Source organism: Gnatocerus cornutus, chromosome 1, assembly GCF_029298725.1.
Source record: "Gnatocerus cornutus isolate USDA-ARS CGAHR chromosome 1, icGnaCorn1.1, whole genome shotgun sequence".
Taxonomy (NCBI): domain Eukaryota; kingdom Metazoa; phylum Arthropoda; class Insecta; order Coleoptera; family Tenebrionidae; genus Gnatocerus; species Gnatocerus cornutus.
In genome coordinates, this window is record NC_142233.1 from 12,110,699 (window position 1) to 12,137,384 (window position 26,686).

Consider the following 26,686-nt stretch of genomic DNA (forward strand, 5'->3'; position numbering starts at 1 on the left):
GGCAGTGACATACGACGAAAAAATACCTTCAAGGCTCTACTTGAGGAAACAGTAAAGCCCCGTTTACACGCTCAACCGTTTGCGCAAACCAATTTGCGCAAAAAAACTGCACAAACACGTTCGGATTTGCTCAAGCTGAAAGTAGTTTGCACAAACTTTGCGCAAACTTCAAGCCAGCGTTTAGACGTAACGATTTACTTGCGCAAATGGCTTGAGTATGTAAATGAGCCCTTAACTGTGCAGAAGCTCCCAAACTGTGATACCTCAGCATTCAGTGAACAGACATATTTAATTAAATCGAATCTCTGATAACAACTCTATCTGATTTCTGATTATTTGAACGAACCACTTAATTAACATTGAATAATAGACAATTCTGCGACAGCAATAACCACATTAAATATTGATTCGTTTTGAATCACTTCGCGACCCAAAATAACTTGGGAATTGGGAACTAAATTTGTTAAAATTTAATGATGGACGAAATGTATTTCTTAAGTTCCAAGGAATTCATTAAAAATTCAAAGTGGAAGTTGGCTAGCAGACACGAGACTTGCCTCAGGAGAGACATAAATTTATATGAAAATTACAGTAATGAACATTGTGACGCAATTTTATAATCTTGAAGTAGCAAGTTGCTGCTTCGATTGGTCAAGAAGTCGAATTGGGTGAAACGTGAAGGAGCAACGTCTTGTTGGATAACTTTTTTATTGAAGAACTAGAAAATCCATTTTTTGCTATTTCAAAAGCGACGTTGCGTTAGCTTGATTAACATCCGTCAATTGTCGAGAATTTTTATTGGAAAATGTCACAATTAGCACATTTGATATTGTTTATTTTCCAATAAATTATTTTCGTTTTATTCCATGTTTGATTGTACTTATTAATATACTTCATATGTACATTTATACATATTTTTCAAGTGCCGATTGCACAATTTCAACCCTTTTACAGCAGCTTTCAGCAGATGAGTGGCGATTCTGACAGATTTTTTAATCTTTTGAGCTTCTGGCTAAGAAAAGTATAAAAAATAGAACATTTTAGTCACATTTTAGGCACTCGATGTCTGAACAACTCTTTTCTGAATCCTTTGTTCATCTCTCATAACAAAAAATCGAGAAAAAAACATTATAAAATGTGTTTTTCTAGTGGAAACATTTTACAATGAAACAAGTAACAATATTTGATAAACTTTTTTAAAAGCAAAAATCAATAGTTCGGGAATTGTTGGAAATTTTGTTGGAGAGGACTGCTGGACATTATGAGTGACTCTATAAATCAGCAATCTGCAATTTTGTTTATTTAAGTGTTGTGGCGTTGAAAGTATCAGATATACACCATTAATTTTAAATTTGCAGTTTTCGATATCTCCAAAAAATAATTTTTTTTTATTAGTCGGTTTTGCTGTATAATTTTGAAATTTGGCACATTTAGTAACTAGCTTCTTATTAGTAACTTTCACAAATTTGATTGTTATGGCGTTAACTGTTCCAGAGTTACAGTATTTCATTTATAATGACATAATTTTCGGAGTTTTTGGTTAATCCAAAAAATACAAATTTCTCGCGATTGCTATATTGCTTTGAAACTTGGCGCAGTTAGTGACTAAATTAAAAAAAAATATTAAATATTATTTGCTGTTGCTCTACAACTTAAAAATTTTGGCATATTTAGCAACTAAGTTAAAATTAGTAATCTCCCCAAATTTAATTTCTAAGGCTTTAAAATTATCCGAGTTACTGCCTTTTACATATTTCTCTAGAAGTTTTTGGTTCATTCTCAAAATAAAGAATTTTTTTTAAATTTATTGTTATTGAACACGTTGAATAAGTAAACTTTCGTTAGTAATCTCTTTAAATTTGTTTACTTTGCCGGTAAAATTGCCTGAGTTACACGCTTTTGAAAAAAAAATGTTTTTTTTTGTTCGTCCTCCAAATAAAAAATTTCAAAATTGTTTAATATACTCTACCATTTTGCAAGTTGACACATTTTGCAAGTTGACACAGTTTTGGCTTTAAAATTACGATAGTTACACAATTAATAATACATTTTCTCAATTTTCTGTAAATTCAAATTGTAAAAATTTTCAAAATCACTCGCCTAGGTCTTATAATTTAAAATTTTTGCACAGTTAGTAATTAATTCAAAGTTAGTAATCTCTCCTAATTTGATTGGTGTGGCATTGCAATTCCCAAAGTTAGAAGCTTAAATAGAAAATTTTGGACATTTTTGGTTTACTTAAGAATAAATACTTACAAAATTAATCTTTTCTGACTTTTAATTTTGCGATTAGCCACAGTTAATTAGCAACACCAAATTATTAATCTCACGAAATTAAATTGTTGTGGCATAAAAATTACTCGAGTTACAGTTCTTACCTTATTTTTTCAAAAGTTTTTGGTTTATGCTAAAAATAAACAAAAATAAAAATTTACCTCTTCTGGTCTATAATTTTGTAAATTATCATCACACTGAATAAGCGAGTATACATTAATAATTCTGCGAATTTAATTGCGTTGGCGTTAAAATTTCCAGAGTTACACGATTTTAAGTAAAAAAATGTTAAAAAAAAAATTGTATCGTATCTTTTATAGTTTTGCAAGTTGGCATAGTTAATTAGTGAATTACTCAACTTTAGTTAGTAACTTTCTCAAATTAAAATGCTCTGGCCTTAACATTACCATAGTAACTTACATCTTCATTAATAAATTTTTGCGGTTTTTGGTTTATCCAAAACGTAAAAATTTCTAAATTCTTTTGCTCTATAATTTTGAAATTTGATGCACTTGATTGCTAAGTTTAAATTAGTATTTATCCCGAACTTGATGACTGGGGCGTTAAAGCTCCTACAGTTATAAATAAAAAAATCCAAAATTTATCTTGTTTGACTTTGAATTTTGAAATTTAACACAATAACACCAAATTACATACATTTCTAAATTTAATAGTTAATTTGATTGCTTTGGCGCTAAATTTAGCGTTTTTGGTTAATCCGAAAAATAAAACTTTGTAAAATCAGTCGCTTTTGGTGTAAATTTTTGAAATTTGGCACAACTAGTAACAAACTTTTTTAACATCAAAACTACCAAAATAACATGTCCGAATAAAAAATATTCGAAATTTTGGCTCGCCTGGAAAATGAAAATTTCTAAAATCCGTCCCTGTGGCTCGAAAAATTTGTGATTTAAAACAGACAGTCAACAAATTAATAGTAGTAATCTCTCCATATTTAATTGCTCAACTATCAAAACTGCCAGAATTACACGTCTAAATGAAAAATATTAGAAATTTTTGGCTCGTCTTGGAAATGAAAATTTTTAAAATCCGTCCCTGTGGCTCAAAAAATTTGAGATTTGGGACCGACAGTCAACAAGTTAAAAATAGTAATCCCACCAAATTTCATTGCTGTAGTATCAAAACTACTAAAATTCGTCCGAATGGAAAATATTGCAAAATTTTGGCTCTTCTTGCATGGGAAAATTTTTAAATTCCTTGCTTGTTTCTCAAAAAATTTGAGATTTTAAGCAGACCGTTAACAAGTCAAGAATAGTAATCTCTCCAAATTTCATTGCCCTAGTATCAAAATTACTAAAATTACACGTCCGAATGGAAAATATTGGAAATTTTGGCTGGTTTTGAAAACGAAAATTTCTAAAATCCGTCTCCGTTGCTCCAAAAATTTGAGATTTAGGACAGACAGTCAACAAGTTAAAAATAGTAATCTCACCAAATTTCATTGCCCTAGTATCAAAACTGCTAAAATTACACGTCCGAATAGACAATATTGAAAAATATTGGTTCTTCTTGGATAGGAAAATTTCTAAAATCCTTCCCTGCGTCTCCAAAAATTTGACATTTTGAACAGACAGTTTGTTACTAGTTTCTAATCTCCCGAAATTTGATTGTTGTGGCGTGCAAATTACCAGACTTTGAGTTTTTAAGATATTTTTCACTTTTTCGTTCTATATCATACAATTTAGCACATTTTAAAAGCAAGTCTACATTATCAACCAAATTTGATTGCTTTGGTGTTATAATTTCCATAGCTTTTTAAATAAATATTTCAAAAGATTGAAATGTAAAATCTTAGAAGTGTTTATATTTGCATTTTTTTTTCAGTTTCAATTTCTAGGAATTTAGAAAAAATAACAACAAACTGGGTCGTTTTAAAAATAGTGATATGCACGAAAATAGCAAATGAACGCCGCCCGCAGAAATCCCACGAGTATTAGAAAAACGAATTTCCATTAAAATTTTTAAGCATCTGTCAATTTTCGCTATTGCATTCCCATAAAAAAAGCTGATTTATTTTCAAAATATTTTGTTGCAGTTCGTTCTCGGTATTTGATAACCAAAATGTGTTAGCAAGCTCCGTTAAAGTCTACCGTAGAAACTTAACAACTTGTTATAAATTAATCTCCATCTCCTCGGATTACATTGGATCAAGCAGGAAAAATGATCTAGTTGAGAGAGCATGCGCTGCAACCGCACGCAATGTCAACACGCAAGACTAATGAAAAGTTCTTCTCATTACCTGGTTTTATGTAATGGAATTTTTTAACAAAAAGCAGAATTTTTCCGCCGACACTAAATGGCCGAGATTAGTGCACAAAGGTCGTAATAAAACGCTGACCCCCTCGCTCGCCCCCAAAAAACACAACAAAGCATCAAATTAATTTATGAAAATTCTGGACTCGACTGTTATTAATTACCAGGTAAAAGAGCAACAAAAAATCGGACCGCAGCTTGATTCTGGGCCATAGCGCTAATTTATTTAGTGGAATTTACTCGTTTAAAGTCGGCGTAATTGCGGCACACACTAGAACGATTTTTTAGGGTTTTTCACTGGAGTTTCACTAAATTTAAATGTTGTTTCAGGGAAATTCATCAATCACTTCGGTGGCCAAGTGGGAGATTACCAGACGAACCGTAAGTAAATTCTGTCTGCATGTGTATAGGACGCTATCTTGGGAGAAACATTTCAGGGAGTTGGGAATTTGGTTAAAAAGGCTGCAGGATATGCAGGATCTTCGTGATGTATGAAATATTTTATATTGATTTAGTTGGGGCTAATAAATCACGACTGTCGATAGCTTTATTATTTTAGCAACAGGGGGTGCTCTAATGGCTCGTGGCAGATCCGAGTGCTTATACATACGAGTTTTATGGGGTTTTTGGATAAGGATTCTGGAACCAAATTCAGTATTAATGGGAATACGGAGAGTAGAGGTTTAATTTTTTTTTTAACAAGTCAGAAAATTTAAACCAAACACAATGAAAGTTATAAGTTTGCAAGAGCTCTGGATCTCCAATTTTCGGGCTCTTAATAGCTACTTATATCACTAGTGAGATTGGGCATCATTATACAGGGTCCGGCAACACTGTGTCCACCCCCAAAATCGTCTTTAATGTTAAAGTTACAATTTTAAAAATTTGGACTCGCTCATAGTTGACAAAGCTCTAGAAGCTGACGCAAAAATTAGTTTTTTATCACGGTTTTTTTGGCGTCGCGACGCCTAAAAATATAATTTTTAGCGATTTTTGAGTTTTTGCGGAAATATTCTCGAATTCAATTTTTATTTTAAATCAAATGCAAATTGTGTTTGAAATTTGCGAAAAAAACGTTGTTTTATCAAGTTAGTTTTCTACACTATGACAGCGCAGCGGCAAACTACGTTTACACCAAAAATTCACAAGTGACTTCACTCACTCTTATAAAGGTTAATTTTGATTAACACGGGCATGTTGCACTTTATGGACACCAAAAATCGTTAATTAAAATCGACAAAGCCACAATTTCACCAAGAGTTTTGTTACAATCTAAAGCGAGCCAAAGGATAGATGTCATTTGTGACACAAGATGTTGACAGATGGGTGTAAACGTAGTTCCCAATTTTGACGTAATGAAATTGGAAACTAACTTTATAAAACAGCATTTTTTTCTCAAATTTTGAAGACAATTTGCATTAAATCTAAAATAACAACTGAGATATTTTTAACACATGTATATTGAAAAAAAAAATAAATTAGGGGTTTATATCACAAAATCTCACAATCACCTAAAAATTAGATTTTTAGGGCATCGAGACGTCAAAACTTTGACTGATAAACAAATTTTGGCGTATGCAAATTTTCAAATTTTTTTTTTTGAAATTAAAGACAATTTTGGGGGTAGACACAAGTGTTGCCGGACCCTGTAGAATAAGTGCGATAAATTACCTTCAAGGTACGAACAGGAATATTACAGTAACAATATAGCACGTGTAATATACAACGTTTTTTCTATGCCTGCAACCGTTTTTTGATATTATTAATTTAATGAAATGTCAGAAACCTTAATTTTTTTTGTAAGCATAATGTGAAAAATCACAGTTTGTGCCTTTATTTTGTGCATCAATTGTGAAAAAAATTTCGTCGGATGCAGAAGATCCTAATGCAAATGTAGTTTTAACTCTAGCTGAGAAGTCAAAACTTGGGTATGGGAAAATTTCCGACCGCTTGCAAAAATAGTTGAGAAGAAAATCAAGAATTAAGCTAATAAGAACTTTTGGCTTATTTCAAAAATGTGAAATTTGAGGTGAATTCATCAAAAGTGATTTCATGTGGATTTAATCGTTTAATAAAAAAGAAAACTAAAACTAAAATTTCTCTTTCATTACATAACTGGTGTCATAATGGGTCTCGTTATATAACTAGTGTTACAACGAGTGGCATTATATAACACAAATGAGTTACATAACACAGCTATTATGAAGCAGGCCGTAGATAAAAGATTTTAATTTAAATTGATATTTGAAGTTTTGATGTCTTCCTGTCTCACACTTTGATTAATTCATTAGATTATTTTTGTTAAATTTAATTGAAAATCTGAGGACATAAAAATTATGTTTTAAGAAACCGAAATTAGGATAATTGCAAAACCTAAATATTTAAGAAGCTCATATACTCAACGAGTTTCGTCTTATTAAATTTTTATTGTTTTCAGGTTCATCAAAATCTCAGTTTTATCTTTTATCAATTTTTAAATTTCAAAAACTTAGTCTAAAAAAAATAAATTTTGAACAATTTCGAAAAGTCTAAAAATATTAACTTTGTCATAACCAAGTAATTTGAAAAATGACAAAAAGTAACAAAAGAATTTACCAATTTACAAAAAACTCCAAAAAAGAATTAAAAACGGGTTTTTAAAGCATTGTTGGATTTTTTGAATGTTTTGTATTTTTATTTTATTTTTTTGTGTTTTAAATCTCTGAATGGGATTCTTTGAACTTTTGTATAATTGATAAGATTTTACGAAATTCTTCAAACTTTAACTCTTCTCTGAAAATTTGTTATGATCTTCTATTGCATGTTTTTAGGCTTCTTAAATAATTTTTGTATTTTTTTTTCCAATTAGACTATTCATGGTTCTCTTGGGTATAGATCTTCTATTTTTTTCAAATTTTTCAAGCACTTTTGTGTTTCTTAAAATTTTTTAGTTTTTAGAATTCCACTTCCACATTTGTAAGAAATTCTTTAAATTTTGAAGTATCCAAGAATCTATAAATTGTTAGTATGTACATTAAATTTTTTAAAATTTTCAAGTAGTCCTTGTACAGAACTAGACATCATTGATAATAATTTATATACTCTGTAAATACTTTGTGGACGTATATTTGAAGTTGATAGAAAAACGTTACATAACTGACTTGTTTTAGGAAATGACAGATATTAAGACATACGTTCTCAGATCAACAGAGGACTAGCCAAATAATTCGACTGTTTGCCCGGTTCTTTGAATTTGCTAGAATTTTTGATGTTCTTCAAGAGTCCTGGATAACTTTAGGATTCTCCGAAAATTTCCAGAATTTCAAATCGTTGAAAATCTTTTGGATATTTTAAGTGTTTTTTTACTACTAGCTTGAGAACATGTCATTACGTCGTCTGGTTCCAAAGGCGTATTTTGGGTTGCCTATATTTAGCTAAATATTTTGTAATGATAGAAACGTCATATATACGTCAAAAATTAAAGAGTTTTGTTGATTTGAGGTCAGAAATTTTAATTCAACGGTTGCAAATGACAATTTTTGTGCCTTATGGCTTCTCAACATTACCTCGTTTTCTAATTTTTTTCGATTTTTTGGATCTCGGGAAATATTAACGCTTGGGTCAGAAAAGTGTCTTCTCTCTCTTGATAAATAATCACATAGCTTCTAAAAGTTTTGAGGATTTTTAATTTATTAGAGTTTACCAATTTTACAAAGTTTCTCAATTTTTTTTTAGGATTTTCTAAAGGCCTTAGAAATAGCTCAGAATTTTCTAATGCTCTACTGATTTCTTCAAGCTTAAATTTTTTTCTGAAACTTTTTTACAGTTTTTCAGACTTTTAGCATTCGCTAGCATGTTGATTCCGTTCCTGACATTTCAAGAAATTCTTACTTTCTTTAGAGTTTTAGAAGGTTTTTTTGACTTTTCTAAGATTAAAATTCTTTAAAATGTTGCAAAATTTCGTTAGATTTTCTGATATTTCATAGATCTTAAGCCTTAACTTTCAGGTCTTTTTAGCCTCTTTTGAATTTTCTGGTGGATTTGCTGACTTTTTAATTTTTTATGATGTGTTCTAGAATTCTCAATTTTTTTTAATAAATGATTTGATTTCGGCAATGAAGAAAACTTAAAGAAATCGAAAAAAAATACTTTAAAAGTGAATCAAAAATGTGTAAAGCATCTAAAAGGAAAATTTGAAAAAATATCACAAAAAGAACCTAAATTAAAAACCAAAAAACATGAAAATTCAATCAATGTTAATTTTAAGCTACCGAAACCTGAAACCAAAAAAAAAGAAATCTGAAATTCAAAAGTTCTTAAAAAATCTTGAAAATTTTGCAATTCTGGAACTCAAGGTGTCCAAAAATAGAGAAATTATAACTCAAAAACCTAAACCTATGGTACTAAGATTAAAATCACGACAAATACAAATATCTTCGTCTGGTGAAAACATTGAATTTCGAAGGAATTGTTGCAGCTCCCCGAAGCTTAATCACCTTGATTTTTTTTTCTGTCGTCACTTCAAGAATTCCCGTCCTCGACACTCCACAGCTCATACCGTTATTATAACGGCGGACTAAACTATTTAGCAGAAATTTCCGCTACAGTTTTCCAGCATGCATCACAAGAACGAAATTGTGCTGAAAATTTCATGGCTGCATCGCAATTTCTGTAATGTTTCTCTAAAACTACGTGTCATTGCGCGAAATCAAGTGTGAACGTTAAAAATCACGAAAGGACTTCTTCGCCGCAGGAGGAGAAAACTTTCCGACGTGCGTAAAGTCCGATTGTCTCTCGGTGATTTTTTGCACCGGAAGGCCCATTTTCCGGCCAATAAAGCTGGCCGAAGTGGCCGCAGCTACCCAAAGACATCACGTAATTCATTAGGAAAAGACTAATTCGCATTATCCGCAACAATAATTGCTGGTGCGAGTCCCAGCTTCGCCGGATGTTGTCCTGTGTCGGATCCCGAATTTAGGGGTGATATAGGATGCGGACGAGTGTTATGACGGGGGAGATCTCGAATTAAATCGCCAGTCCAATATGGTCGGATCGATGCGAAAAAATCGCCACATCTTTTACGCAAAAATCCCGTTCTGATCCTACAGGGACACGTAATGTCGAGCTTTTATGTCACTGCTTTTGCAACGTCAGATTTTTATTACACTTGCGATATACTTTCCTCAATCAAGATTTCATTATAGATAGCGTAAATTTTAATATCGGATTCAATTTCGTTTTGACGGTTCGGATTTAAAATGAGACGCATAAATTCACGGTGATAATTGCGTCTTTTACGGGCGCACATTCATTCGACTTCCGCAAAAATAATAACGACTGCTTTTTTCTTCAGGGCTTCTATTGTTTGTATAGAATCGGTGCTGAATTTGATACAACTTCAAGAAAATATTCTTTGTTCCCACTCGCCTGCGTAAAGAGTGCTTACATGCCTTTTATTCTTGTGCCTTTTATATTTCACAAATTGTAAATCCGATACCCTTCACGAAATGCTGTCAGAAAAACTCTGCAATTTTACTCATGCCAAAGCAAAACACCAAAGAATATTTATTTTTTTAATTCAAAACTCAAATATCTCATGGAGTTATATTTTCGATCCGGTTCATGTCCAACAGCCATAAAATGAGTTATTTAATGTCATGCAACTGCAGCCGTTTGAGAGAACTATCAAATTCCAAATGGTTAACGATAAGAAAAACAATTTAGGTACATTTAATAAGCTAGCGTGATAATAATATATCTAACACGTAGAAAACTAGGTGAAAATGTACAAGAAAATTTACGAAAATTTCACTCCGCTGCAAAATGTTCAACAATAGCATGGAAATTTAAATTAATTTTTGTACGAATAACCTAAAATGCCATTTTTGACACCCCTTACTAACGTCAAAAGTATGGCTTTTTCGAGGAGCGTTATAAAAAAAAAATTCTTTTCACGGCGTGATAAAAAAAACTTGAACAATAAATTAGAACATGTTATTGCAAATAATTCAAGCTGCAATTAACAATTTAACCATTTTTAATAAGATTTTATTCAACATTCAAGTACAAATATTTAAAATTCCTAATAAAACATAAAAACTTGTTAACGAAAAGTAATGTGGATTGTACTATTTTGAACATTATTAATGTTTATTCCTGGAAGTAAATCATTTGCTTCTTGTTTAACTTCAGGAGGAGTACAAGAAAAATCTGTTTCGCTATCACTCATCTTGTTTTGAGCACGTTTTGTGTTGCAATTTAGGTTGTTGACAATTAGGTTGTTGACAATTTTTCTTTAGTAACACCAACAATGACGACTGGATTAAATTCAGGAAATTTTGATCAAAAATTCCTGTCCGTTTTCAGAAAGATGCCGACATGGAGGACCATTTTTCGCATCCAGAAAAAGCTTTGGATACGAGATTCTTCATTTTTATTTAAAATAGCTTACGTTCCATTCATAGTTTATAAATTACTTTGACTTAAATAAAAATAATTAAATTTCTTAAGAAGTATTATGTTAAATTATGGTTGTACAAAAAGTATTGTATACAACACGTGGCTAAATAGTGCTTTTTTTTCTCGTGGGCTTTATAACACTCGCCTTCGGCTCGTGCATATAAATTGCCCACGCGTAAAAAAAAGCACTATTTTAGCCACTTGTTGTATAAAATACTATTTTTTTTCTGCTATCAAAATTGGCAATTATTTTAAAATGCAAATGTAATTTTTAAATTTTTGTCTTAAACATCTAGACGATTTACTGTAAATTAACATGCATAATGGTAAAAATGAATTGGTTAGGTCGTTTCTGACAAATCAATTTTGTGCTGATATATTCATATCACACTAGTGACTTTAACTTTCGTAAACGGATGTACGAAAACAAACCATCTAACTCTATCGAATACGTCACTTCTATATGAGGTCGTAGAAAAATGACATTTAGAATAGATAAGAAATGAACTATTGTCAAGACTTATGGTTTTTTCTGATGATGGATGGTCGTAGGAAAAATAGTGTACATAACACGTCGCAAAGTGTTTTTCTTGTTTTTCTCGGCTGACGTCTCGTGCATCTACATTCACACTCGGGCGAAATTAGTCACTTTCCGTACTTGTTATATACATATCTGTAAATCTCACCCGTTTGTTTTTGATTTGGATTTGTTTACGTTAGCGCAGACTTTTAGTTGTCGTTGCACGTCAATGCGGGAATTAAATTTAACTAAAACAGTGGGCAAATCAAATTGGAAAGCCTGAAGTCTCTCACGCGAAAGCCAAAAGTCCGAAGAGGAGAAAACTCTGTACCGCTTTTTAGGCGGGGGTTCAAATGTTGTACTTGTTTTGCCAAAATTCTTAAAAATCTTTCATTAAGAGCTGACTAGCAATAGATTCGCTCTTTATTTCATGACCTACATTGTAAAAAACAAAACGTAAGGTTAGGTTGATCAGATTTATCGTAGACTTACTTCAAAATGTTTGCCAATAAGCAACGCCAACTTGATGAATTTTTCTATTGAACATCCGGTATTTTGGAAATTAGAATGCTTTTTTAATAACCCTAAATAGTATGTGTAGATTTCGGAGACATTGGCGAATTCTAAAATGAAACCATTGTTTCCATATTTTAATTGTTTTTTGCAAATATTATTGGCTATTAGAACGAAGTTAGGCACTAGTATATTTACCGGGTGTTCCGCAGATTGCTGAACATTAAAATATAACAGGGGAATTTGAATTTTATTTTTTTCCTGGTGTTCCGAACCTTTAAATTTAACTTGGTTTATGGCGGATTATGCTCAAAGGAATTCTTATTCTAAGTTATTACGGCATTAGTAAAAAATTGAATTTAAAAATGTCAAATTTCAAATTTCCCGCTCGAAATGTCAAAGGTTGTGTGACTTCGAATTGAAGATCTGTCACTGCGAAACATCGCATTATGCCTAAACTAACCTTCTTAATCCAAATATAACATTCCAAAGCAATTTTATGATTCATGTTTACAGAGAATTCACTTTCCGAAATTGTTAACGGCCATAACTCGGTTATTTGTTGCCGTGTGTAAATTCTAAAACTAGATTTGGAATCTGCACAAAATTCTGCGTAAAATAACGCAAGTTTTTTCCGAAACTAAGCGAGAAATCGACCACGAAAGTTTGACATATTTTACGTCCTATTTTTTTTTCAAAAAATGCTAATTTTTGACTTTTAGAAAATCTATGAACAAATTCTTAGCAAACAATTGCTAGAAAAACGATGGCGAGAACCGTTTTTTCATCTGGGGTAGTTTCCCACATATTGAGCATTGGTTTCGAACCTTCAAAAATTTGGCTCTCTGGCGACTACCCAAAAATTCAAACGTCATACGTCAATTATTTGTTGACGTACGTTAAAAGTTCGGCCAATTTTAGATCCAGCGTAAAATTCTGCGTTAAATGAGCGTAAATAACTTGAGTTTGCTTGACAAATTGACCTAAATGTGTCTAAGGAGTCTATTTGAGGTGGTTTTCCTTCAATTTTTTTGAGGCGAAAACGACGTTTAATAATTTTCAATTATACATCAATCCAAAGCCTAGCTCAAAGTCTATTAACTGGCCAAATTTGAGATTGATCAGACTAATACTTTACGAGTTTTGGACAAAAAACAAAAATACTGAAAAATTTTAATCGATTGCATCGCAAGAAAATAGCCTATCGAATTTTGGGCATTTGAGAGCAAATTCTAAAGGAAAAAAGCGCAACAAAAATGATGGGGCAAACCGTTTCTCTTAGTCTGTTGTACTTTTGAAGATATCAATCATTTAAAATTTAAATATAAAAATTAACTATGTTGTAATTTTTTACATCAATTTTTTATTTATATCGATTTTGCCAAAAAAACATCCATTTTCAATACATACATTTTTATTTTCGATGTATTATTAAAAATCGATGTTTGCGGTTTCGATGTATGTATTTTATTTTACACTCTTGATTTTGCTGATATTTCGTTTGGTTGGTTGTCGATGTATATTTTAGAATTTTGTTTACTCTTATTAATCTCGAATTTGATATTTTTTTATAATTTATTTATACCATAGCTCATTACTATCGGTCCACTCATTAAAAAGTTAAGTTGGCAGCGCCCTTAGTGATTTTTATCGGCAACAATTGGCAGCAAAAGCATTTGATCTTGACGCAACTGTGTCATGCGTAGAAGCTAATTGTTTTTCACAACATTGCCAAAACTTGTTAAATCTCTATTAAAATCATTCCTTTGGAACAAACTTTTAATTAGTGATTGATTAATACAGTTTGATCCAAAACATTTTTGATCAGCCCTTCTCTGAAAAACAAAAAACATGGAAAACGTAGGTCCTAGTTGAACCAAGCTGCAGCTGTCAACCTGATTATTGATTGCAAATTGTAAGATAATAATTCAAATTGGTATTGGAGAGATTTGAGTTCTTGGTAGATGTTTGCACTCTTGTAAATTCTTGTAAAAACCGTTGACATGTAAAAGTCGAAATTTGAGGTTATGTTATTAAAAACAGCATGGACGAAAAACATTAGTGCAACGTCCACTTGCTGTTCCAAACAAATAAATAACAAATAAACAAACAGGAAACAAATGTCTTTGTTAGAAAAGGCACATCCACATGAGTTTTCATAGTCTCAAAAACACAACTTAATGTTTGTAGGGTGTCCACCCATTTCTTCATTTCTAAAATAGGATTCGATAGCAAAACCCTTGTGCAACGGTGACCACCTTTTCAATAATGACAGTAATGACACTAATGACAGCCAAATGACAACTTAAATTTATTATGCGAAGTTCACTACGCCATACGTTTTCAATTTTTTTTGTTTTCCACAGAAGGGTTTATTAAAAATTTATTGGATCTTACTGTACACTCAACTTTGACAACGTGTTAACCTCAAAAATCGCTACATTCAATTTTTCTCTAATTTTCTCTCTAAGGAATTGAAAGCCTGATTTACATCCAAAAATTTTCGAAAATTTTACTGCTCTTTACTTATTATTTTGTTTTTTACTTAAGGTTTTTATTTATTTTTATTTTTCTTGTATTTGTTTATTATTTTGTTGCATTATTAAGAATTTTATTAATTTTTGTTTTTCACAGTAAACTATGCTATATTGAGTTTTTTTATTTACTATTTTTCAAAATCGATATTTTCTCCGATGTATTGGAGATTGATGTTATTGAGCTCTTGTTGAAATTGAGTTCAATATCGATTTTTTTTACTCGATGTTCCCAGATTTAGTACAGGGGATTTGGAATCAGCGCAAAATTTTGCGTCAAATGAGCCCCAATATCGCAAGTTTGCGCCCATAATAAGCGAGACGTCAATCTTCAAAATTTCGAGTGATAAATTTGAAATTGAGTAATTTGAGTACACACTAAAAGGTTACAGAATTAGCCTATAATTAACAAAATTCCAAGAAAAGCCCCCGTTGTCGTGTTCGCGTGAGTGTCTTCACGAGGACGTGCTAAAATTCCCACATTTCTCTTGAAGTAATTTATTAATTTGTCCTAGTAATTGTTCGGTTTCAAGTTAGCCTGCGGCGACGCAACCCTATTGTAGAACGATATTTACAAATCATTCACAATCATAATAATTATATGAAACTTTGATTGCTACGCAGAGAACCCTTTCTTTGTTATGACAATGGACACAATGATTTCCCGCTGAGATTGTTTCTCAGGCTGCGCAATTGAGCATGTGTCGATGCGAAAAGTAAAAAACCCTATTGACCACACGCGATCGATGTTTTCAAGGGTACACCTTTCAACTCGATGATTAATAATTTAAAGTTCCTTAATTAGATAACGTACGTTAAATAATTTGCGAGCGTTTATTTTTAATAAGTCTTGGCACATAATTGAGTGATTAACTCTGATTAAAAAGTTTCCGTAAACCTGGTGGGCTAAAACATTTCCATCAAAACGGAAGATATATTTAATGGATTACAAATTAACTTATTAGCCCAGGATCATTTCAGCTAGCTCGTTCATCATTTAAGGATCAAACTAGCATGGGATTGGAAAACTGGAATTCCTGTTTAGATGACCAGGAGTGCATCAAAACGATGCACTTTGTTGAGTTACGTGGAATAGGAATTCTAAACGAAAGTTCAAGTTTCATGCACTTTTTTATTGATTATAGACAGGACGTTGCTTCTCGATATTAATAGAAGAAATATCAATAGCAGCGTGGCCTTTCAACAGAGGAAGTTAGTCTTAGGATGTTCTGCGGTTTGACATCATTATTCCAGACTGGCTGGAAATAGGTCAGCTCTATAAGTAGGTCGTATGTAATAAACCTTGTTTCGAGTGGGTTATTTCTTAGATATGAATTTAAAATGTTTTATCAGTATTATTTCCTTACAAGCCTTCCGTGACTCGCTTGAAAAAGTTTTAATGTGCTGCAGGGTTTTAACTGCTTCTAAGACGAAGTTTGTTAAATACTCATTACAGAGGGTAATATATCATAAAATAGCAGCGTTTTTGACCTGTTTACACTAAAAAAACAGCTTTGGAGCTAATTGTGAAATTAAATCTCTCTCTTCAAGTGGACAAAGAAAAGCGTATTTGGGGTTGCCTATATTAAGTTAAACAAACAGTGTAAACATTTTTGTTTTCTCAATTTTTACCACGTCCGATGGACAGGTAATTTTCCTGCAGAAAAGCAATTAGGTTCAGGAAACGTAAAGATTACTCATGAATCATTGTTCTCGGAAATTTGTATTTTCACACTAAAATATGCTTGATTTTAGACAGAATGAGTTGTGGCTTGCACTTATTTCCTATTGTAAGGCCAACAGCAATAAATTGCAGTTTCCAAGACTGACAATTGCACGATACAAACATCTAGATATTGTGCAAGTTGGGTTTCACCAGCCCTAAGGTGGCAAGTTTGTGACGCTTAGCTTGTTAATTTTGCCAGAGGAAAGGTCCAACAGTTGTACAATTAAGTTTTTCTTCGGATTGTCTCCCAGTTTGAAATCAAGAGGTTTAACTGTGGAAAGTTACAAATTAGCGTGGCGTCATTGTCAAAGTTTATGCAGACTTAAGGAAAAAAAAATTACAAGGAAACTAACATTTAAGAAAAATAATGGATATAAAATATTACAATAAATCTTGCAACAAAATTAAGTTATGAAATAAAACCGAAGTCTTTACCAGAGTTTACATTTTTTTGGTTTGTTTTGAAGAGCAACGATTCTAAAATTCTCTGTTTTTGTTCTACAATTTTCTTATTTTGCTTACGAAATAGAATAATTAAAAGCATTAAATTCACTCAATTTTATTAATTTACCATTAAAATTTAACTATGAAATTTTGGTTAGTACAAAAAATCTAAATTTTGACTTGTTATTGTAAAATTCACTTCTAAAGTAAAAAGTTTACCAAATTTTATTATTTAACCGTCAAAATTGTTAAATTTAATAGGTTTTATAGCAGATTTTGGATTCTGAGGTCATACAAAAACAGGAAAGTTCTAAAATTTTTGTTTGTTCTGCAATTGTGTAATTTGTTTTAAGTACCTTAAGGTTTTAATCATAGTTGTGGTATTAAAACGAGCCTAAATGTATCGAAATTACATATAAGACGTTTTTCGAAAATACTATCTAAAAAGTTGACTATTACTTTTGCTGAAATTTTGACATACTTGAAGTTATTACACTAAAATAATGATGGAAATAAACTAAATAAACAGGTAAAAATTACTGCAACACTGTGTCTTTAAAATCAGTTCAAATGTATAAAAAAGAACGACGTGTTTCGAAATTACAGTCCAAATATTTACTTTTAAAATTCAGTTAGCTCTGATTTAGATTTCAAATTATCGTGACCAAAAACGTACTGATCCAGTGACTGCGAGTACGAAGAAATTTTCAACAGGACTGTGGCTTTTAAATGAGTCCAAGTTCGTCAAAATGGGGCGATGGGTCTTGGAATTACAGTCCTAATTTCATTTTGTTGCAATTTTGACTTTATTATTGAAATTGTCATAACTAATAAAATAATTATCAAAATTATTTGAAATTATAGAGGAATATACTGTAAGACTCTGTTTTCAAATTCAGTAAAAAATTCATCTATAATGGATGACGATCTCCAAAATTACAGTTCAAAAGTTGCCCGCCAAATTTATTGTTGTAATTTTGGCATATTTGAGATCATTGTACTAAAATGATTATGTATTAAAATTAACTCAAATAATAGAGAAATTTCCTGCAAGACTGTCTTTAAAATAAGTCCTAATTTAAGAAAAACGGACGACGTGTTAAGAAATTATAGTCCAAAAGTAGACGGCCAATATATTTTGCTCCAATTTCGACTATTTTTTTTAAATCGTTAACTTTAAAGTATTCATTGTATTAAACTGAGACCCTAAAAAAATATAGCACAAATCTGTGGCTTTAAAATGATTGTAAAGTCAGCGAAATTGGACGCCGGTTTCCGAAAATTCAGTCTAAAAAATTGACTACTACATTTATTTTATTAATTTAACTTTATATTTTTAGTTTGTTCTAAATCTTAAAACAATTATCAGAATAAACTAAACTGCACCTTTAAAAATCAGACCAAATCAATGAAAAATGAACGACCTGTTCCGAAATTACAGTCCAAAAAGAACGAGCTATAATTTATTTTGCTTCCAGTTAGATTTGATATTTCAAATTATCTTAAACTAAAATATACTGATCAAATTAAACTAAGAACACGAAAATATATACTACATAGCTGTGGCCTTAAAATTAGTCTAAAATCATCGAAATTAAACTACGTGTTTCTAAAATATAGTAGAAAAGTCCAATTTTGAGTTTATTTTTTAAAAACTATTGTCGGTTTCAAAAACTTCTAAAAGAAATTGACTTTGATTTTGACTTTAAATTCAGTGAAAATGTGTCCAAAATGGATGACGTCCTCCAAAATTACAATTCAAATTTGACTGCCAAAATTCATTTTGATTAGACATATTTAGACATTGAAATTATTGTACTAAAATAATTGTGTATCAAAATACACTAACAGAATAGAAAAATGTACTGCAAGACAATGGCTTTAGAATAAGTCCTAATTTATGAAAATCGGACGACGTGTTTGGAAATCACAGTCCAAAAGTTGACTACTAAAATATTTTGCTCCAATTTTGAATATTTCTTTCCAATTATCGTAAACATTAGAATATTAAACTGAAATCCTGAAAAAATATAGCACATTGCTGTGGCTTTAAAATAAGTCCAAATTTATTAAAATTCGACGACGTGTTCAGAAAATAGTCTTAAAAGTTGACTTCTAACTTTTATTTTAATGGAATGTAAACTTCAAATTTTTAGTTATTTCTAATATTAAAATAATTATTAAGCAAAGAAAATAAAAAAATGTGAAATTAAACCACGCTTTAAAAGTTAGACAAAATTTTTGAAAAATGGACGACGTGAGCTGAAACTACACTCTAAAATTTGTCTCACAAGAATTTTGATAATTTCAAATCATCGTAAATTTTTAAATACTGATCGAATAAAGCAGAGGATTTAAAAAATATACGATAAATTTGTGATTTTAAAATGAGTCCAAATTCATTAAAATTCGACGACGTGTTCAGAAAATAGTCTTAAAGTTGACTTCTAACTTTTATTTTAATGGAATGTAAACTTTAAATTTTTAGTTATTTCTAATATTAAAACAATTATTAAACAAAGATAATAAAAAAATGTGAAATTAAATTACCCTTTAAAAATTAGACAAAATTCTTGAAAATTGGACGACCTTGGTCTGAAACTACACTCTAAAATTTGTTTGGCAAAAATTTTAATAATTTCAAATTATCGTAATTCTTTAAATACTGATCGAATAAACCAGAGGATTTAAAAAATATACGACAAAGTTGTGGCTTTAAAATGAGAAAAATTTATCAAAATTGGACGACATGTTCCAAAAATACAGTCTATAAAGTTGACTACTAACATTGATTTTATTGCAATTTTAAGTTTTATTTTTAAAATTATTATTAAATTAAGTCTCACATTAGTAACCAAAATTAACTGAGATAGTAAAGGAATGTGCCTTTGAAAACAAATGAAATTCATAAAAAATGGACGACGTGTTTCAACATGACAGTCCAAACTGCCAAGTAGCATTTTGTTCCAATTTAGACCTGAAATTTAAAATTCCCGTAAACTTTAAAGTAGTCATCAAAATAAAAAATGTGATTGGTTTTGAGCTTAATAATGAATTGCAAATGAGCCGGGGGCAGATTATACCGCCCCGGTGTGGTGGGAATTGAGGTGCGTGGGCGGGAATTAAGATGCAGCATTTGTACCCAAAGCCGGAATCTCTCTTTGCAATTTTATTGGTGATTAAACTTGACATAGTTTCCGGGGGTGAATTTTAATTGATCAGTGGTTGTTAAAAACGAAACCGTGCAAAGTTTAGTGGCGATTTGGGGCGCGCCATTAGTTGCCGAGTTGTAAAGGTTAGAAAAATGGAGCAAGTTGTCGGGGAGCGTCCTAAGATTTTTAATTTTTTTCTTGCTGAGCAAAGGCAAACTTTGTGAAATATCATTGCAAAAGGAGAACGAAGCAGAACTGCTGCGTCGGAAAATTTTAGAAAAATTGCTTTAATATGCAAATGAAAAGCGGAATGTTCAACGCGGGACACACGCGTGTGAGTTCCGTTTAAAAACTTTTTATACTTGGATGCGACATTGTGTAAAAATATTAAAATTACTTGTTTAGCTTTTCGGTTGCTCTTTTATTACTTTTCGCCGTAATTTTTCCGGCTTTAGGTCTCGAAATATAGACGTGATAATGTTCTTTGGAGGAAATTACTGTTAACGGATATTACTCTTATTCGGAACTTTTGCTGGCAATGTAAATTTCATACGCGCTTCCTCCTCATCGTCTAAAATAGTGAGTTTTCACGAAATTGTTTTTTCGGGGCAAAGAAATGTCGATAAGTCTTGGAAAAAGCTCAGGAAATTGCAGCTTGTGTGGGATTATTTTATCTCAAAACACGAATATTCCGAAGAGAAACTCAGCATCCCATGTACACAAATATCTAAAAACAACAACAACAAGATCTGGGAACAGCACGCAGTTTCTTGTTTAAGGAAAGGGAAAAAGAGCTCTGATCAATCCAATTCGTTGCAGCAACACCGTAATAAAATTGATTTAGACGGAGGAACGGGACCCGCACATTTTCCACAATAATGAACATTGTTCGTTCGCTACAGTTGAGACTTAATTTCCAATTTCGCTTCTCAGATTCTGCATAAATTAAGTAAGAAAATTTAATAAGCTCATAGGAAAATAAACAGCATTTGTGTCGGAACTGTTGTGTTTGTTTTTGGATTTATAGAAACCATGAAAATAGACGTTCGCACAGTCGGATTATGGCCCCCTTCTGTATTTGCGCGTATTAAATACACCACTTTTGCCATTATGCTCCTCTTGACGGTTTATATTCATTTTCTGTTTGAGTCGAGCTTATTATCTGAAATACTTCGAATCATTGCTGCTCAATATTCAGGCCTCCCATCGCTTCTGGCTTTGTAAGCAATCATTCGCTCAAAAAGATGCTCTTCATTCACAAAGCCCTCTTCGTTCCGATTTGCAAACAAATCACAATCAATGTCATTGTGTTAAATAATGGCGAAGAGAATACGATAAACTTGTCGATGAAATGGCAGCTGACATTTTAACTTTATACTGTTAAATCTTCTTGATTTTTGAGTGCTAACTAGTCTAGTCAAATTTTGGAGAGCAATTTCCATTTTTCATGCATTTGGACTAATTTTTAAGGCGCTATTTAGTTTCACATTCTTTCTTAATGTTTATTTATTTTGATGACTTCTATTGATTTTAAAAAATTTTATGACTGTCATCTAGTTTCAAATTTTGGATTTTTTTTTAAGAACAGCTCAAAATTAAAAGCGCTGCTATTTATTTACTGTTTTTTGGCAAATGTGCAAAACTAGAAAATTTTGAAAAATGAACAATATAATTAAACTATAAAACACTATAAAGCCGTGTTTTTAAAATAAGACCAAATTCAAAAAAAATTGACGACACGGTCTAAAAAATTTATTGCCAACATTTGTTTTGTTGCAATTTTGACTTAATATTTTTGATAGTTATGGTCTGAGAAAATTTGGAAACAAACTATAAAGCTGTATCTTTAAAATGAGACTAAATTCATAAAAATTGGACGATAGTTTAAAAAAATACAGCTCAAAAGGTTTATTGCATAGTTCATTTTGTTGCAATTTTGACTTCAAATTTAATATTAGGATAAGTGGCAAAATAGGCATCGAAATAATCTAAGAAAATTAAGAAGTGTTCTATAAATTTGTGTGCTTAAAATAAGTCTTAATTCATGAAAATTGAACGATTGGTTCAGAAAATATGAAAAGTTTAAAAAAATATTACAACACATTTGTTTTGTTGCAGTTTGGCTTCATATTCAAAATAATTATGACAAGTATCGAAATATTAATTAAAATAATCTGAGAAAATTAGAGAACACACTATAAAACTGTGTCTTTAAAATAAGACTAAATTTGTAAAAATTGGACGATGGTTTCAGAAAATACTGTCCAAAAGGTTTATTGCAATTTTGACTTCAGATTTAATATTATGATAAGTAGCAAAATAAGCATTGAAATAACTTGAGAAAATTAAGAAGTATTCTATAAATTTGTGTGCTTAAAATGAGTCCAAAATTATGAAAATTGGACGAATGGTGCAGAAAATACAGTCTAAAAAATGTATGGCCAACATTTGTTTTGTTGCAGCTTTAACTTCATATTTAAAATAATTTTGATAAGTAACGAAAAATTAATTGAAATAATTTGAAAAAAATAGAGAGCGTCTTTAAAGTGCGATAAAATTAATAAAAATTGGACGATGGATTCAGAAAATATATTCAAAAAAGTTTATTGTTAAAGTTCATTTTGTTGCAATTTTGACTTCAGATTCAATATTATGATAAGTAGCAAAATAAGCATTAAATTAACCTGAGAAAATTAAGAAGTGTTCTATAAATTTGTGTGCTTACAATGAGTATAAGTTCATAAAAATTGAACAATTGGTTCAGAAAATATGTAAAGTTAAAAAAAAAATTTGCAACACATTTGTTTTGGTATTCAAATTATTTATGACAAGTATCGAAATATTAATTTAAATAAACTGAGAAAATTTGAGAACACACTATAAAGCCGTGTTTTTAAAATAAGACCAAATTCATAAAAATTTGACGACACAGTCTAAAAAATTCATCGCCAACATTCGTTGTGTTGCAATTTTGCACGACTTCATATTTTAGATAGTTATGGTAAGTAAACACACTATAAAGCTGTATCTTTAAAATGAGATTAAATTCATCAAAATTGGACGACAGTTTAAAAAAATACAGTCCAATAGGTTTATTGCATAGTTTATTTTGTTGCAATTTTGACTTTAGATTCAATATTATGATAAGTAGCAAAATAGGCATTGAAATCACCTAAGAAAATTAAGAATGTTATATAAAATTGTGTGCTTAAAATGAGACCAAATTCATAGAAATTGGTCGATGGGTTCAGAAAATACCGTATAAAAAGTTTATTGTCAAAGTTTATTTTTTGAAAGTTTGACATCAGATTTGATATTATGGTAAGTAGCAAAAGAAGCATTGAAATAACTTGAGAAAAATAAGAAATATACTGTAAAGTCGTGCGCTTAAAATGAGTCCACATTCATAAAAATTGAACGACTGGTTTCAGAAAATACAATTCAAAAGATTTAGTGTTAAAGTTTATTTTGTTGTAATTTTTATCATAATTTAAATTTTAGTAAGTATTGAAATATTTATTGAAATACACTCTAAAGTCGTGTTTTTAAAATGAAATCAAATTTATAAAAATTTTACGACTGGTTTAGATAATATAGTCTAAAAATTTTTTTGACAACATTCGTTTTGTTGCAATTTTGACTTCAGATTCGATGTTTTTTTTTAAACAAGGTGACTGTATTATCTAGTTTTAATAAAATTTTAGATTTTTTAAAGAACTACTCAATAGCGCCTTCAGCGCTGCTGTTTATTTTCTGTTTTTTAGCAAATGTGCGTCACTACAAAATTTTGAAAAATGAAAAATTTAAAATTTTTAATTTATTATTAGAAGAAAGAAAAAATGATTATGTTTTATAAATGACAGAAAAAAAATGAATATAATCCATATGTAATAGGTTGTGGCAAAATGCTGCAGTTATATTCATTATATGAATTCCTTTGAAATTTGGGATAATAGAATTTTGACGGATGTAAATTTGTTTTGGCTAATTTCGGCATCGCTAAAATTATTGTGTGCGGAAATTGTTTTTAAATGGTAATAAACACTCGACACATAAATAATTAATTTATGTGGTACAGCGCCGGCAAGAGTCAACATAAACAGATCGATATTAGAACATATAAAAATGTACACGCAATTTGAGAATTAATTTCTTTTACGTGAATAAACAAGCTTTTGGAGAAGAAGTATATAGATGAATTTTTAACCCATTCTGCATCTCTTTGATTGGAAAAAAAATCGTTCGTTCGAAAGCTGCAAACAAATCATTTCCATTATTTTTTCTCCTAGGATATTTGTTCAGCAAAAATGAATTCCATTATAATCTGTACTGTGGGTTTTCGTGAGTTTGTGAAATCAGAGTAGCTCGGTAACGGCATGGTGATGGGGGCAAGAGAGAATAACGAGATGTAAATTGATTCCGGCGGCTTCTGGGGTTGAAATTGCTGAACTTTACCTAAGATGAATCATCTAAATTGCGGCTTGGTTAACTTTTTTTCCATATTTCATGCGCGCAAAAAGACTGCAGGTCTGATTGCGCCTCGCAAATTAGTAAACAAAGCTGACGAGCCCACTAAAATTGAAACTGCAACCTCTATTTGCTATTGTATAAAAATCCGCCGTAATTGAAAAGAAAATACCCAATTTTCCGCAAATTAGTTTGCGAGGAAAATGAAAAAATCCACGTTGTACTTTAATTTTCCTCTCACGTCTTCTGTCACTTCGGGTTATTATACAGGAATTTAAGTTTAATTTTATTTTCCGAGTATCCTTTAAGTAGGATATATTCACAGGGAGGTTTACCAGATCATTTGAATAAACGTTTTGCAAATTTGGCGGATTTTCAAGGGCCGGTATGTCATTATGCAAAGCAGCGCGGACTGCGTGTCTCTGCCCTGCGTGATACACATACTGAAATTCCCTGAAAACTGCTACACGACACCCTCTTTTCAGCTCTTTTCTGCGCGCCAGACAAAGACAGTGGGCTCACAACTGTGCAAATATTAGCTCGATTTTTACTTTCGTGTACAGACGGTCTAACCTGCTCAAAAATTGATTGCGACTGAGCACATGCCAACTAGTTCAAGTATGCATGGAGCAAAACGAACGGATCCATTTGACCCATAAAAATGTGATTGGTTTTGAGCTTAATAATGAATTGCAAATGAGCCAGGGGCTGATTATACCGCCCCGGTGTGGGGAGAGTTGAGGTGCGCGGGCGGGAATTAAGATGAAGGAATACACCTCTGCAAAGCTGCGGCTTTAAAATGAGTTCAAATTTATGAAAATGGGACGATGGGTCTTAAAGTTACAGTTCAATAGGCATTTTGTTACAACTTTGACTTTATATTTGAGTGTTCTAAGTACTAACAGCGTAATCATCAAAATAATGTGAAATCATAAAGGAATTTGCTTATAAAATGAGTTCAAATTCATGAGAAATACTACGAAATATGAAGACATATTTAACAGACCAGTGGTTTTAAAATGATTATTTTAGATATGAACTCAAATCGCAACAAATAACTATTTTGAAAGTTAACTATTATAAATTTTGATAAATTTGGACCTATTTTAAGGACACAACTTTATGTGGGATTTATATGGGAATTTTCTCAGGTCATTTCAATGCTTATTTTGCTACTTACCATAATAACGAATCTAAAGGCAAAATTGCAACGAAAAGAACTTTGACAATAAAACTTTTGGACTGTAGTTTCTGAAACCATTGTTCGAGTTTTATGAATTTAAGCTCATTTTAAAGACACGGCTTTATAGTGTATTTTCTTATTGTCTCAAAATAATTCAACGATTTTTTCGATATTTACCACAATTATTTCAGATATGAAGTCAAAATTGTAACAAAATAAATGTGGGCAATGAATTTTTCAGACCGTATTTTTAGAACCAGTCGTTCAAGTTTGATGAATTTAGACTTTTTTTAAGGACACGACTTTCTAATTTTCTCAAGTTATTTTAATGCTCATTTTGCTACCTACCATAATATCAAATCTAAACTCAAAATTGCAACAAAATGAACTTTCACAATAAATCTTTTGGGCTGTATTTTCTAAAACCATCGTCCAATTTTTATGAAATTGGTACTATTTTAAAAAAAGGCTTTATAGTGCATTTCCTAATTTTCACATATTATTTTAATGATTATTTCGTAACTCACCACAATTATTTCAGAAATAAAGTCCAAATTGTAACAAAATGATTCTTGGAAATTAATTTTTTAGACTGTATTTTCAGAACTAACTTCTCATTTTAAGGACACACTTTACTGTATATTTTTTTATTTTCTTAGCTTATTTCAATGCTTAATATACCATAATATCAAATCTGAACTCAAAATGAACTTTGACAATAAACCTTTTGGCCTGAATTTTCTGAAATCCTCGTCTAATTTTAAGGAATTTGGTCTGACTTTAAAGACAGGACTTTATTGTGTATTCCGCATTTTTTTCAAACTGTTTCAATGATAAATTTGTTGTTTGCTAGAATTATTTCAATCTTATAAACAAATGTTAGCAATGAATTTTTTAGAGTGTTTTGAACTTGGACTTATTTGAAAAATCTTGCTTCCTTGTGTATTATTTTCTTAATTTACTTTTGTTTGACAGTTATTTTTAGGTTTGCGATAATTTCAAATAAGAAGTCAAACTTTAAAAAAAATTAACTTTTTGGACTTTATTTTCTGAAACCGTCATCCAATTCTTGTGAATTTGAACTTATTTTAAAGACATTGCTTTATGGTATATTTCCTAATTTTCTCAGATTATTTTAATGATTATTTCCCACAATTTAGA

The 26,686-nt window shown here is 30.9% G+C and overlaps 1 protein-coding gene across 3 annotated transcripts in view; it reads left to right on the top strand.

Annotated features, from left to right (window-relative positions):
* side-VI (sidestep VI transmembrane protein) overlaps positions 1–26,686 on the top strand; it is a 481,913-nt gene that overhangs the window by 147,138 nt on the left and 308,089 nt on the right. For all 3 annotated transcript variants that reach the window (XM_088044224.1, XM_088044994.1, XM_088045766.1), the window contains exon 2: positions 4,879–4,929. In XM_088044224.1, coding sequence (XP_087900350.1) covers positions 4,879–4,929 — 51 coding nt within the window. The remainder of the gene's footprint in view (positions 1–4,878; positions 4,930–26,686) is intronic.